Source organism: Rousettus aegyptiacus, unplaced genomic scaffold (genome assembly GCF_014176215.1).
Source record: "Rousettus aegyptiacus isolate mRouAeg1 unplaced genomic scaffold, mRouAeg1.p scaffold_m13_p_3, whole genome shotgun sequence".
Classification (NCBI taxonomy): domain Eukaryota; kingdom Metazoa; phylum Chordata; class Mammalia; order Chiroptera; family Pteropodidae; genus Rousettus; species Rousettus aegyptiacus.
In genome coordinates, this window is record NW_023416306.1 from 7,999,977 (window position 1) to 8,014,394 (window position 14,418).

Consider the following 14,418-nt stretch of genomic DNA (forward strand, 5'->3'; position numbering starts at 1 on the left):
GGAGAAGGCAGGGGAAGGCAAGTCTGAACGCGGATGATTGGCGTTGGTTCCAAACACAGCCTGGCCCGGCGCCAGAGCAAATACCCCCCCGTTTATAAATGCACGAGGCACTTTACATTTCAGTGCTCTTGCCAGAGTATCACTTACTGCATCGTGCCCTAAATATAGTTTTTAAAAAAGAGCTATTTCTTATTTTGCTTTGATCAGTAAAATAAACTTTTAAAGATTGTTCTGGGATGGGGTCCAGCTTCTGAGGTAAAGAATGGCCAGGGCTCAGGCATGATTCAGTAACAGAGCGTTCAGTAAAATTAGCTTGACAGTTCTCAGGCCTGCTGTTCGATAGCAAGAACTTGACCAAGTTAAAATGGATGATCGTGCTGGCTAGACCAGCGTCGGCTTTTGCCTTTTAACAAATGGAATGTCAGGGATTAAACAGCGAGCCGTATGGAGAGGAGGGGTGTGGAGATGTCTTTGTATTAGGGAAGCAAATTGGGCCCTCGCCTTGGAGATGGGCCCTCAGCCCCTGAGGAGAGCCAGCCACTTGGGTGGGTCCTGGCGAGGTTTAAGCCCCTTCCCAGCCTGTCCCACCTTTGGGAAGCCTTTCCATGGCTTAGCTTGGGGCTTGGCTTTTCCTTCCGTTTTCTTGTCAATGTGAAGTTCTGCCATGTTTTTTGGCCATGTTCCCCTTCGAGATTCTTGTGGGGAAATGGGAATGCAACCAAACTCCTTGTGGCAATTCCCATGTTCCATAGTTGGAAACTCGGGTCCCATTTGTTACATGAGCTGCTCGGAATTAGCCCGTTTTGTTTCAGTGCCCAAGCATAGTGAGTAAGATGTTTGTGATACTTGCTATTGCAATTAGCGGTCTTAGTGAAGTTATATCTCGCCCAGGGGCGGGCCTGTTTTTAGGGTACTTGTTTCTTACCAGCTCATTTCTATCTAAAGGAAAACCTCCCCCCTTAAAGTTAATTGGCTAGAAGCTTACAAATTAGTATTAGTATTTCGTCTTGTAATTATTTATGCCTCAGCTAATATTCTGTTTGACCTTCTAGGACTAAGTAGATTAAAACATTCCTACTGAAATGTGCATAGACATAGACTATATAGTGAATGACGGAATGAATGAATGAACAAGTGAGCGAATAAATGAATGAATGTTTTTGTTGGTCGGTTGGTTGGGTTTTTTTACTGGTCAGTTAGGAAGAGCCTTTTCCTTATTCTAAATTGCTTTGGGCTGTCACCCCTCCACACACACACACACGCTCACACACACACAACATGACGTGTTTTCCTCCAGGGCTCCATGAGCTTTAATATTATGGTAGTATCTGCCTGCAGTGACATCTACTGACACAAGCCACGTTAATCATTTGTCAATCCTTGCTGCAGGATTTGGCCGGGGAGCCGGTATTAGTGACCCACACAGACCAATTAGATCCAATTTGAGATAAATTAGGAAAACCTTCTCTAACTCTGACCTCTCTTTCACTTGGAACTGTTCATACTAGAATGCTTTCCTGTCTCTCTGTCTCTCTCTCATTAGAAGTAGGGTTATTTTTAAATAATTGGCACTGTGATGCACACTTATTAAAACTTAAACACAATGAAGACTGCAGTGACATCACTCTGGTTGAACGTTGGTGACGATTTAATATTTGTCTTCCCCTACAGAAATGCTGCTCACGGATTCTCCCTTATTCAGGTGGACAACACAAAGGTCACCATGAAAGAAATCTTGCTAAAGGCAGTGAAGCGAAGAAAAGGATCCCAGAAAATTTCAGGTAGGATAGTTAAACCATACCCCAGCGACAGTAGCTTAACCCTTAGTTAAAAGCACTTGGTGGTGGTGGTGGTGGTGGTGGTGGTGGTGATGATGATGATGTCGTTGTCTGTCTGTGTGTCTACGTGGGGTGGGGAGAGAGAAGGAAGGGAGGGAGGGAGGCAGTCAGTATGGCTGGTTTCTGGATCTTTCAGGTATCATTGCCAGAAGCTTGATTAGCAGGTCTGTGGCAAAAAAAAAAAAAAGTGGTTTTTAAGTTGCCCCTGGGCCCAAGGAAGAGACTGGGTCAGTGGCATATGTGAGAAGAATGTGTTCATATGGGTTATGGAAGTTCTGTCATTAATAATTTTGATAGATGAAGACAAAGCTACTCGAGCCAACTATTGGTGTAAAGCTGTCTTGAAAACCGAATCCTAAATTTGAAGCACTGCTTTTAATTTCATGTTTTCACATAATTTTCTATGGGGGAAACTTTTAGTTGCTAGTGTTTGCCATGTGGAATAAAAGGGAAAATTCATTTTTACCAAATGAGGGCAACTGTTAAAAATGTTTTTAAAGATAAATCACTTGATGCACAGAAATACCCATTAATCTCTAATTTCTCATTACCCAACTTTATACAGAAAATAAGCTTATGGTATTAGCTGTGATATTTAAAAGATAAGAGAAAAAATATTACCAATATTGAGAAATAATTATTTTAAGAAATATCTCAAAGATTTGTCATAGTGCAGACAACTTAAGTATGAATCAGCCTGTATATGATATGTGAAATAGCTTTGTAAATAAACGAGACTTCTTAAACACTTTTGGTTTTATCTTTTGGAAAGGAGAAAAAAAAAAAAGCATTGTTCAGGTCGAAGAAAATAGTTTTGTGTTCTTTTTAAGGGGAGGCATATAATCTGTTCCAGATTTAATTAGCTATCTTCAGATGAAAGCTGAAGTTTTAATAAAAGTTAGAAGAGATAACACAGCGAAGGACACGGATGAGCTGTCTCAAGGCCATATTCCAGGGGAACGATAAGAGCTGTAAAAAATGGCAGAGGAGAGCAATTGAATGGAGCAATGAAAATCTGATTCTCATAAAAAAGAGAGAGAGAGAGACGCTGGTAGGGGCGGTTGTAGATGAGACCTGCTAGCGTCTGCAAGCAATTTGGATGCTCGCCAGGAGTCATTGTTCACCCTCGGCTGTGGCGGCTCCGTCCAGATGTGCCAACTGCACGTTTCGGCTTTTGCCAGCTGACTGCGCCGTTTGATAACCAGCTCTCTGGATGCCCATCACTGGCCGCAGAGATAGAATTAAATGATGATGATCTTCCCACAAGTTGGGAGAGGAAACAATGCATATAAATCTTGATTTCATCTCAGCATGAGAAGTCTTTATCCATCATCACTCATAATGAACAAGTCGTTAGCTGGGATGAATGGTGTTCTGGTTTTTCCAAACACCTCTTTTGTTCATTTTTTGGGTGACTTTTATCCATTGCATGGGGGTCAAACCTCTTTGTATTTAGGGGATGATTGAAGAGGCATAGCCTCGCCTTCCCAGGGGAAAGCAGCTATGTTGGGGTTCTAGGTGCCAGTCGCATTTAAACAGCTTCAGACATTTAGAGATATTTAATAAGCATTAATCTTCCTTTACGATTCTGAATTTTTTCTCTTGTCCCTAAGTTTTCTTTACATAATGACGTTTTCATTTATTCTAAGATAGAATTATTCTGAATTGGCCATGAGGAGGTAGAACTAACTTTTAACCTCAGTAGAAATTCTGCTGTCGCAGATTTTTTAGACCGTGAAACCTCCACGAAGTGACTGGGCTACCGCCGAGCCAGTGTCTCTCCCTCTGCCTCCTCGGTCCCAGCCACCTCTGTCCAACTCGAATGCCCATTTATCTGCGTCCATCTCCAGGAAGCGCGTTTAGCGCACACACGTTTATTTCTGTCCACCTTTGTACACACATCCCTGCCATTTCCGTCAGAGTCTTTGCCATACCCTTAGCAAAGAGTTAGGACTCATTATCCGAAAAACAGTGATCTGTATTATTTATTTCTTTTTATGCTACAAACGTCAATTGAGATTGATGCATTTACATAAATTACTGTCCATTTTATTAATTTAAAAAGCTTTTTAAAATAAGAACCTCTTTCTATTGCTTTATTAACTCTGGTCTCATGAAAAAGAAGGATCTCCAGTTGGCGAAGAGGTTTATTTAAGGGTAGCTTGCTAAAGGTATGGTATAGTTTATATTTTTGAACTTTGTATTGTGGAGTGGACCTGTTTTGGAGGGCGATTAATGAAAAGAGGAAACTCCTCTTGTCACAGAGAGAAACACAAGTACATTTACTTAAAAAAAAAAGAAAAGAAAAGTCTTGGTGCTTGCAGTTGGCTCATCTATTGTGACATGAACTTAGTCACGAACTTGGTGGCAGGAGATGCTGAGTTAGAGATCCTCGTCCTGTATTTCCTGAGCCTCTACTGCAATGACCTGCTAAGTCTTTACAAGCAGATAGATGCTCGCCACCCCGACGTCTGGGACAGAACGGAGTGCTCAGCCTGCAGACAGATTTCACCTGTCTGAGTGCCGAACCACACTGGTCCCTTTGCTACTCTTTGAATGTAAGCAAGAGGGGAGACATGCCACTTGAGATCGAATGTGTGCCGTGTGGAGTTGAGAGTTCTCACACTGTTTGTTCTTTACAGGTTAGTTTTGTTAGATCAGGGTTTTATAAAGTCTTTGATAGGCTGACAGTGAGCTTCTGACAGCTCTCCATTTAATAATAATAATATAATAATAATGATATAATAATAATAAATTGAGAACTGCTACATTATTAAATCAAGATGTGGATGTAATGATTGTCTAACGTTTAAATTCTCTGTTGCCCTTCCCTGTGGCACTCTTTCCACAGTTTTCATTTGTAAAAAAATCAGAAGGTGATAGGTTTTTGAACAAAAGAATTCTTCTTTGTTTAGGTAAATAGCTTTGTCGATGGAAACAGGGTTTAAAAATATTTTTGCTTTTTGTGGATAGAATATCATTATAGACACTTGTAACCGATCTAAAATTTTGACTTGCATTATTTGTAATTATTTCATCAAGTCATAACTCTTTATGAACACTGCAGGGTTTTTTCTATTAATATTCATGTACTGAACTATAGTAATCTTTTCACAGTGTGTTCCAGTCAGTTCTCTGCTAGGCCATTTTTTAAAGACCATTTTTAAATGTCTCTTTTTAAAAAGTTTCTCTCTGGCTTTTCATTTTATTACTGACCTACTTGACATTTGAAATCTACCTGCATTGCAGTGCAAAAAGTCCACACTGTTTAAGAAAAATGTAAATGGAGAATGCAGTTTTAGAAGAATTAGCCGGAACCTCTACTAAGCTTAACAGTTGACGGATGTATTTTTGCCATAATGAAGAGTAGCCTGTCTGGCCCCTTGATTTAGCTGGTAAAATATACTAAACTGTTATTTTTTGTGAGCAAAGGCCTTAGTTCCTCAGCTTCTCCTTTGGTCACGTTTACCCACATAATCAGTGGCCATCTGAGCTCTTTAGTATTTTGTTGGTGTTTAAAACTGCTGCTTCCTACCAGCCTCCTGAAGCATGATGTTGGGTATGACAGAGACACTTGAGAAATGGAACCAGATCCGATTTCAGTCCTAACGTTGAGGCAGACATACCGTGTAGGTATCTCGTGATCTGCGAAGGAGAGAAGGCTTTGAAGTGGGATTTTCCGAGCAGAATAATTGTCTACAGGGCTCTCTTTCAGTATTTGTTGTCATTATGAAACAAAGATGTTTTTCTTTGTCATCTATTGAAAGAGCGAACCAGAAGCATATGAATGTTTTCTTAACCCTGTCAATTCTTGCCTGTTGATGTGAAAGGCAAAGTTTTATTAATCTGCAGATCTTTTTGAAGAGTCTGTACAGTGTTGTTAATAAGACTTGTGACATTCACTCCTGCCTTTCCTTTACAGAATTTCACCTAGAATTTGAAAGATAAATGTTAACTTTGTCGAGTGGACCCCCTCTTAATATCTCGGCTTAGAGTCACAGACCACCTTACTACTTGCTAACTTACTGTTTTCACAGGACCCCTGGAATGTCCAGTCTAGGACTTCTCAGACATTATTCCCTAAAGGACCACTAGGAGCAGAGAGGAGTTGTGAACACATACCTACCACGGGGTGTGTGTGGGGTCCCGATCTGAGAGGCAGCTAATGATAACGTCATTGGATCCTCAAGGTTTATCTTCAAAATGCGTATAAAACGTGCATGTTGATCCATAATATGTTTGTAGTTGTGTTGAACATTGACTCATCATGTGCTCCTAGGTGCCAGAGTTGTGCTGGGCGCAGGGAGACAGTGGTGAAACAGACCTCCGGGGCCTTTGCTGAGCGGGGAGGACCTTACATTTTAGAGGGAGAGTAATTAAAAGGGGCTGAGAGAGAGAATAATGAGATGCAGGGGAGCTCAGGGTATAGTATAGATGGGCAGAGAACTCCTCCCTGAGAAGTTGACATTTAAATTGTGACCTTTGCGTGTAAGGCAGGAAGACTGGGGGAGGGGCAGTGGCTGTTAGAGCTGGCTGTGTTTTACTGTCAAAAGAACACTTCTTCGCAGTCGATTGACTTACCTGCCCCTCCCCCTGCTAAAAATATTGTAGTGAAACTGACCCTTGAATTCTTCCCTGTGCTAACTCCCCGCGTCTTATCCATTAGCAAGTCCTACCGATTTTACCTCCCGAATATATATACCCTCAATCCATTCAGTCCCGATTACAATGACTTCACCTGGACTGTTGAAACTAGCACGGAGCTGGATTTCCTGCATCTGCTCTCGGCCCCATCCAGTCTCTTGTCTACATAGCAGCCAGAGAGATCTTTTTAAATATAAATCAGATCATATCTGCTCCAAACACTTCAGGGACTTCTAGTTGCATTCAGAATAACATCCGAACTTCTAACCACTGTGAAATGCACTGAGTCCCAAAGAGGGGTGGGGTGTAGAGAGACTGTAAACATAAAGAAAAACAAGAGTCGGAAAGAAGTACAGAGCTGACGGCTGCAGTGTGACAGAGGAGCACAGACCAGGCAGAGAGCCTGGGAGACCAGGCCGGGGACTCGGCGCCCGTGACTCAGTGTGGACCTGCTGGGAGGGACCCGCTGGGAGAGACCCGCAGCAGCAGGGGCTGTCCTGATTCATCCCCGCGACACCTCCCGCACGAGGCCTTACCCTCATGCCAGGTGGACCGAGAAAGGCCTATGCAGATTAATTGTATTACTTATCCAGAGTGTTATAAAGGGGATTTGTGTGGCTAAGAACGAGTCAGTCTCTTTGCAAGCTCAGTTCCAATCGGGTAAGAGCTGATTTATCCAGTGCTTTTGTGTAAGTACAGATATTACTGCATTTAATCTACGAAACACCCCTAGAAAGTAGACATTATTATTCCCCTTCTGCAGGTGAGACTTTAGAAGTGTTAAAAAGTAGAGGGAAACGTGCATCTTAGAATTAAGAAACTACGATAACTATATGTGTAATCGTACACTTACCTCCGTGAGCTTCTCTCTCCTCAGCTCTAAGAGAAGTTAAAGTTACTCACATTTCCACAGTGAGTAAATGGCGGATTCTGAATTGGAGCCTGGGCTTTTTTTGACCTCAGAGCTTGTACTGTTTTTATTGTACCATGTTGCTTATTAGAACCCTAATGGGAGAACAAATTTAAAATTCTGTAAACAGAAATGTTCATTGATTCTAAGATCTAAATGCACTAGGGAAGTGCAGCATTTAAAAGAACCCTGTGGTGAATCTGGATATAAAGCCAGGAATTCTTTTTGTAATTGCACAGTTTGTCTGTATCGGTGTCAGTTTTAATGTTTTACGTCTGGCTTTCTTAAAGCAACATACACCTGTCCCGAGTTGCCCTGTGGAGAAGAGAAGCCCATGTATTTTAGATGGAGTAGGGTTTTTAACACTCTTCTAGCCCGAGATGCTCTCCAAAGACTAAATAAAATGAGGTAAAGAATCTGCTGGCTATGAGGTTGAACAGAACCTACTTCACGTATAGTTGTAAAGACAAAAAATTCAGTAACGTTTCATCCAAGAAAGTATTTTGTGAGCCAGGGACACAGACGTGTAGTTTCCTTATGCTGAAGCCGGTAATCCTTTAAAAAAAAAAAAAAAAAAAACAAGAAGGTGAAGACGGAAAAAAGGTAAACAGGACTGTTTAAATGTTCTTTGCCCAAAAAGCAGTAATTCCCGCAGAAAACTGCTCCTCATGAAAAGAATAAATAACCGTGCCCATGCCACTTGTGTGTAGGGGCTGGGTACGAAAGAAGGACCTGACACTCAGTATCCAGTGGCCCCATGGGAAACCGACGGAGTCCATTAGGGCTGCTAAGGTGTCTAAACGTACAACTCACAGGTGCCCCAGTCAGGAAGCTCGCAGTTAAATGCTCCTCCTTGCCTCCTCTCTCCCTTCATCGCACCTGAGTCCCCCTCCCCCATCCGGAGTGCTCCGAGGCTCTTGATGGATCTTCTTGAGTATAGAGCAGAGCACGTTAAAGATGGCATTGCAGTCAACTATTTTATCCAGAAAGCCTGGAAATTTAGAGAATTTATGTCAAGCAAAAATCTTTTGGAACCACTTTAGAGACCCAATTATTTTAGAAAGGTGTTATGAGCTCTCACAACCGCTGTATCAGAAAAACGTGAAATACATCATTCGCCAAAACTACGTTTGACCAGCATTTACTCTTCCTGGTAGTCACTAATCTTTCAGGAGTTCCTTTTTCATCACAAAGTCTATTCATTCACTCCATCTGGGGCAGTCACCAGGATGGATTAGATTAAGAAAAAGCAGAATGAAAGGAAGAGAAAGGACGTGTACTCCTGAGAGGCCGTGCAGTGGTGCAGGACACACACACCGGAGTCAGAGGCCCTGCCCCGGGTCTGCTGGGGACAGTTCCAGAGCACCACTCGTCTAATAAGAGCTTTTCAGAAAGAAAAAAAATACTGCATTAAATGTACGTATTGATTGTTAGCTGTATCCTGATCTTAGAAACATTAAAAAGTGGGGGAAAAAATGTGTAGAATAAGAAACTGTGGGAACTGAAAGTGCAGTCACGTGCTTACCTCTGTGAGCCTCGCTTTTCTCAGCTGTAACGTGGGAGAGGTTGAGGGAGGATTAATCCAGGGCACTGTAGGAAAGGGCCCCCTGTGCCCTAAAGCTCTGTATGGCTCTCAGACACCCTGTTTAGTTCAGCAGTCACCGTCCAGTGCAGCCACTGTACCAGAAATCCGGCGGACAACCCATTGAAGAAACAGACTCAGAAGAAGGGGCAGTGGAATATGGTCCGTTCACAGCTAGAAATGTATAAGCTGCTAAAGCAGCACAGATCAGGGAGTGTTTAAAACTACAGGGACCTGAGGAAAGATGCTCTGGAATAAGTGATTTCTTTGACAGCTTTTTGAAAATTAATTAGAACTTTGCCAGATGGGTGAGAAGAACATTCCAGACAGAGACGTGTTGAGATGTAGTCACAAAACATAGACATTTCAAATTACTGGAGCAGGAACAAGGCAGAGGATAAGCTGCATAAGTTAGGGCCCAGATCTGATCGGCCCGGGCCTGGTAGTGTGCTCAAAATCAGAAGAGGTGCATCCATTTCCTGGGGGCGCATTAAGCAGGAAGCTCCATGTGGCAGTAAAGCCAGGAAGCTGTCCTTACCCTCAAGACACTTACTGTTTAGTTGAGGAGACAAACAGATAGGCAGTTACCATACCATACATGTGATGAGCAGCAATAAGTCTAGGGGAGCATGTTGTGGGAGGGGAGCCCTAGTCCAGTCTTAGGGAGTCAGGAAGGATATTGTCTTGAGCAAATTATCCAGCCGGGACCTGAGAAGTGGTAAAAACTGTCCAGTTGAAGAGGGATGGGAACAAAGGAATGAAAGAACCAAGAGAAAGCGCTGTGTCTTCTGGAAACCGTGGGAGTCGGGGGTGGGGAATGATGAGCCTTAAGTCCCTTGGGATCAGATCATATTTGTAAACTGTTGAATTTGAACTACGTCCTGATGGCAGAGGGGAGCCATTGAAAGGAGAACAACGCAGTCATCATTTCTTATAGAAAACACCATCTGTGTTTTAAAAAATGGATTAGAGGACATAAAACGGGAGGCAGAGATGGCCGTGAGGAGGCACTTAAGGACCTTGCCCAAATGTGACGAGCCCTGAACTAAAGTGTGGAGAGGTGGGGGGTGCTCAGTCCAGGAAACAGGGACAGACACCATTGTAAGCTCTGATTTCTGTCATAAGAGAATGTACAGTTTGGGGGGATTAAAACAGCTTGGAGCTGCCTCCAGTTCTGATGTTACTATTACAACAATGTGAAGGTAAAGGGCTTGTAAAGACTTTTTTTTTTAAGTTAAATATTTGGGGGGAAAATCAAACATTGTAGAGGTGGGAGAAGTAAAAAGTGAACGTTTCCTCTATCTTTGGTATAAATACTTTTTTTAAAAAAAATTTTATGCAAATACACATAAAGGCTGTAAGGTTCGTGGGGGCAGGACCCTGAGTTTTGTTTTTTGGTTTTTAAAAATCACTACGTACCTAGCATCTAGCAGACTGCCTGTCAAATGGAGAACATCCATAAACATTTGTTAAATGAACTTGTGAAAAATTTATCTGTGTAAAGGTTTCTTAAAATGATACCATAGAAAATATATGATTTTGCAGTTTTTTAGTCAATATGTCATAAGCATTCTATATTAGAGTAACCACTGCATTTTTATCTTTCTAGTTAAATTTATTTAACTTGGCTTTCTATTGAGGGACATTTAGATTTAGATTTTTTTCCAGATTTTCAGTTTTGCACAAACATACAGTGAGTAGTCTTGTAGGAATATTCATTGCACATTTCTGCTGGGTTCTAAACATGGGATTGCTTGTCTAGGGGGTTGCTTATTTAAAATGTTGAGAAAAACAAATTGCTCTTCAAACAGTTTATATCCATTCTTCAACACTCAAAGATTATATGAGAGGACCTTTTCCTCCAACCCCTTACTAACTCTGGATATTATCATTCTTTAATTTTTGTCATACTGATGGTTAGCAGTTAGTATCTAGTTTTAATTTGCATTTCTGGGTTCTTAGTGTAATTAAGCACTGTTAAGTATTTTTATTAGGCATTTATCTTTCTAAAAGATAGTTCTTAAGTCAATCAGTTGTTTTAGTGTGAACTGCAATTGAGAGGAAGTCTAATTCTGTCCACTTCCCTCCCCATTTTTCTGTTTAAGCAGGAATGTGCGTGCACACACATGCACACACATCACATGCACACGCGCACACTTCAGTATGTAGAGAAAGGCCAGGCCATCTCACTCGTTTGCCCACTGGCCCTTTCTTCACCGGCAAAGCTTTGTTCATGTTCAGAGAGAGCCAGCTGGTAATTCACTAGACTCCAGCTCACCTCATTTGAGACCTTCTGTTGTGACCTGCTTACTTCGTCATCAGAACTAGTTTAAAAAACAGATTTTCTGTTAAGTAGTTTATTTTAGTCTGGTACACTTAGAAAGTGCATCATAATCTGCAAATCAGAAATGTAGACCAAAAAGTCGTCTCTTAATAGGTTTGTTTTTTTTTGCGGGGAGGGGGGGCACATCTAAAGACACATCTGGCAGCATTATGAACAGCACTGGCACCAAGGGCAACTGTGGGGGGTTAATGGGGACCCTGCATCATCCTTGCCATGCGCCTGATGAGTAAACTCCTAGAAGTTTCCGGGAATGGTAGCGAGTAGGGAAAGGGCTGCAACCAACCATCAGTGTCACCAAGTGGGGATGACTGATTTGCCGAGGAGGCCATCGAGACAGATGTTTAATCAGCTGAAGCCAGAGTGGATAAATCGGGAGAGGGCCGCCGAGGCAGAGAGGCGCCGGTTCCCCTCGCCTCTCATTTAACTGCGTGGGGGTCGTGGGTTCTCCGGGCTTTTGTCTTAGTTTTGCTTTTGTCCTTACCATTTATTTTCTTTTCGAAGGGAACATCCTCAGATTGGGGCAAGCTGGGGAGGAGAGAAAGTACCCTTTGGTTCCAGCTACCGAGTACTTACTGTACTCCAGGTGTTTTTGTATTTAACCTTCACAGCGAACGTGTGAGACGGGCATTATCTCTTTTTTACGGTTGAGAAACTGAGACTGCACGTGTGTGTGTGTGGCTAATGAGTCATGTAGGTGAGATTTGAACCTAGACCTCTTGATTCTTGAGCCCAGTGTTCTTTTCCCTGTACCCCAGCTTCCCCACGTAAGATGTACTGCAGATGGAGGAACTTTCTGGAGTAAAGGTAACAGTCTATGTATTCACAGGAGCTGGCGTCACGCAGGTGTATGCATTTGTCAGAACTATTACGTGGTACTTGTAAGATGTGTACATATCACTGCATGTAAATTTTACTATAAAATAGAAGAATCTTAAGTATCGAACACCACTTAATGTTATACACACTGAAGTATTTAGCGTGAATATACTGTTGTCTGCTCCTTACTTAGAAATGCATTTTTTTAAATGGACTGGTGAATAGAAATGTGATAAAGCAAATATAATAAGGTGTTAGTTGTAGGATCTAGGTAGCGTGTACATGGATTTTCAGTGTACAGTTCTTTCAACTTTCCTGTGACTTAAAAATGTTCATAATAAAATAGGAAGGAACTCATAAAATTAAAAAATATAATTTCGATTCTACTTGTATTAGTATAAATTTCTGGACTTAGAAATATATGTTCTGATGGCATAGAAAACACTAATCTTTATTTCTATTTGTAGGATATTTTATCCTTCATTCCTTTTTATGTTAACTAACATCTTCGAGGTCGTGGTTTCTTCTGTGGCTTTAAGTAGCACATAGGGTTATGAATATAATAATGATTATTACCACTTACCGAATATTCAAAATTTGCCAGGCAATCTGCCAAACGACATTTTTTATTACGTCATTTAATCCCTGAAACAACTATTTGAAATTATTGTTATTTTTGTTTTAAAGGTAAGAAAAGTAAAGGTCAGGGAGGAGGATATAGGACTTGCCCAAGGTCACATAGCTAGCGAGTTAGGGAGCTGGGACGCCAGCCTAGATGGATGATGCCGAAGTTTGCCGCCCGAACCACCGCGCCGCACGTCCCCCACCGGCTACGGTTATAGGCCCCGCAGCTCGGGGGAGGCCGGGTGCTTTTCTCCCTAGAAACACCAGGTGCACCTGCTTCAGTTAGACAGGGCACGTGATTCAGTGGCAAGGGCATGGGCTCTGGAACCAAACCAGCCCTGGTGCCCACCCCAGCTGTACCCTTCACACAGCTGTGAAGTTAGGCACGTCATCAAACCCCTCTACCCTGAGTTATCTTTTCTGTCACTGGGGTAATAATGCCTACCTTGTAGGGTGGTTATTTTCACTGAATGCACGTAAAACAATTCCTAGTGAGTGCTCAGTGGATGTCAGCTGCCTTTGTCCCTATTGCCACTGCCACATCAAGCACACCGTAAAACCTGACTTTTTAGGGTCTGATTTACTTCCTTTTCTACCCATGTGACTTGACCTTTGCCTGCACCTTTTGTTTTCCGATGAATTAAGTCTGTAGAAATCTTATACCCTGTGATAGAACTAGCCTTTGGATTACGTTTGGGTATGGATCTGCTGCAGGCGCCCTTTACTTTGAACAAGGAGAAAATGAGATCCAGAGAGTCAACTCTAATGACTTTTGACTAACATGAAAACGTATATGTAGGTGTGGGTTAATGAACGCAAGCCTCATTCATCATACAGCTTAGATCAGCAAATCCACTATGCCAGAGATTAGAGAGGTAAGGCGGACAACTACAATTGCCTGTAACAAGCATGTTTACAAGCGATTTTTAAATACCTTAGTATTAACCATCGAGTAGCTCACGGAGTCTATTGCTTCTTCTGAGAAAACATTTGAAAGAGGGAATGTAATTAAACAGCAACATGGTTCTCAAGCGAATGATTATGAAAGTTACAGACAGAGGTGAAGTGCTAAGCCCCGAACATCCCTCCATGAAGAGTCTCGGTGTCCCCCAGAGAAGCAGAGGATAGCAATGGCTGCGTGAATTCATGAGCGGCGAGTGGCTCCATGTGGATCGATAGTGGAAATGAAGAGGTTCTGGCCGTATCTGAGGCGTGGAAGCTGCCGGGGAGAACACTGTCCCTCAGCTGCTCAGTCTCCTGTCAGCGGCTCCATGGCCTGCCCCAGTGAGTTCCTAATACGTCGATCCCACTAGATGATGATGAGTACCTTACCAAGGAGAAGGACGAGAACCCCTCTTTTTCCTTGGGAAAGAGTTTGGAGAAGAACGTTTTTTTTTTGGTTTGCCAGCACTGTAGCTGGACCAGAGTTGGTGGCTGACACATTCTGTGGAAGCAGTGAAAGCCAAACTAGTCAGGAAGCCATTCACTGTACTTTGATTACTGTTGATCAGACTTCCTCAGAATTAAATCATCAAGTAAAAATGAAAATGTCTTAAAAATGAAACACAATGTACATCAGTTGAAATTAGTTGCTTTCCAGATTCCCTTAATGACACGAATCTCTAATGAATTCTTGGGGAGCCAGAGGAGTGTACCAAAA

The 14,418-nt window shown here is 42.2% G+C and overlaps 1 protein-coding gene across 14 annotated transcripts in view; it reads left to right on the forward strand.

Moving 5' to 3' along the window:
- The window catches only part of MAPKAP1 (MAPK associated protein 1), a 200,927-nt gene that overhangs the window by 115,352 nt on the left and 71,157 nt on the right, over positions 1–14,418 (forward strand). For all 14 annotated transcript variants that reach the window (XM_036217747.1, XM_036217748.1, XM_036217752.1 and 11 more), the window contains one exon: positions 1,672–1,781. In XM_036217747.1, the coding sequence (XP_036073640.1) occupies positions 1,672–1,781 (110 nt within the window). The remainder of the gene's footprint in view (positions 1–1,671; positions 1,782–14,418) is intronic.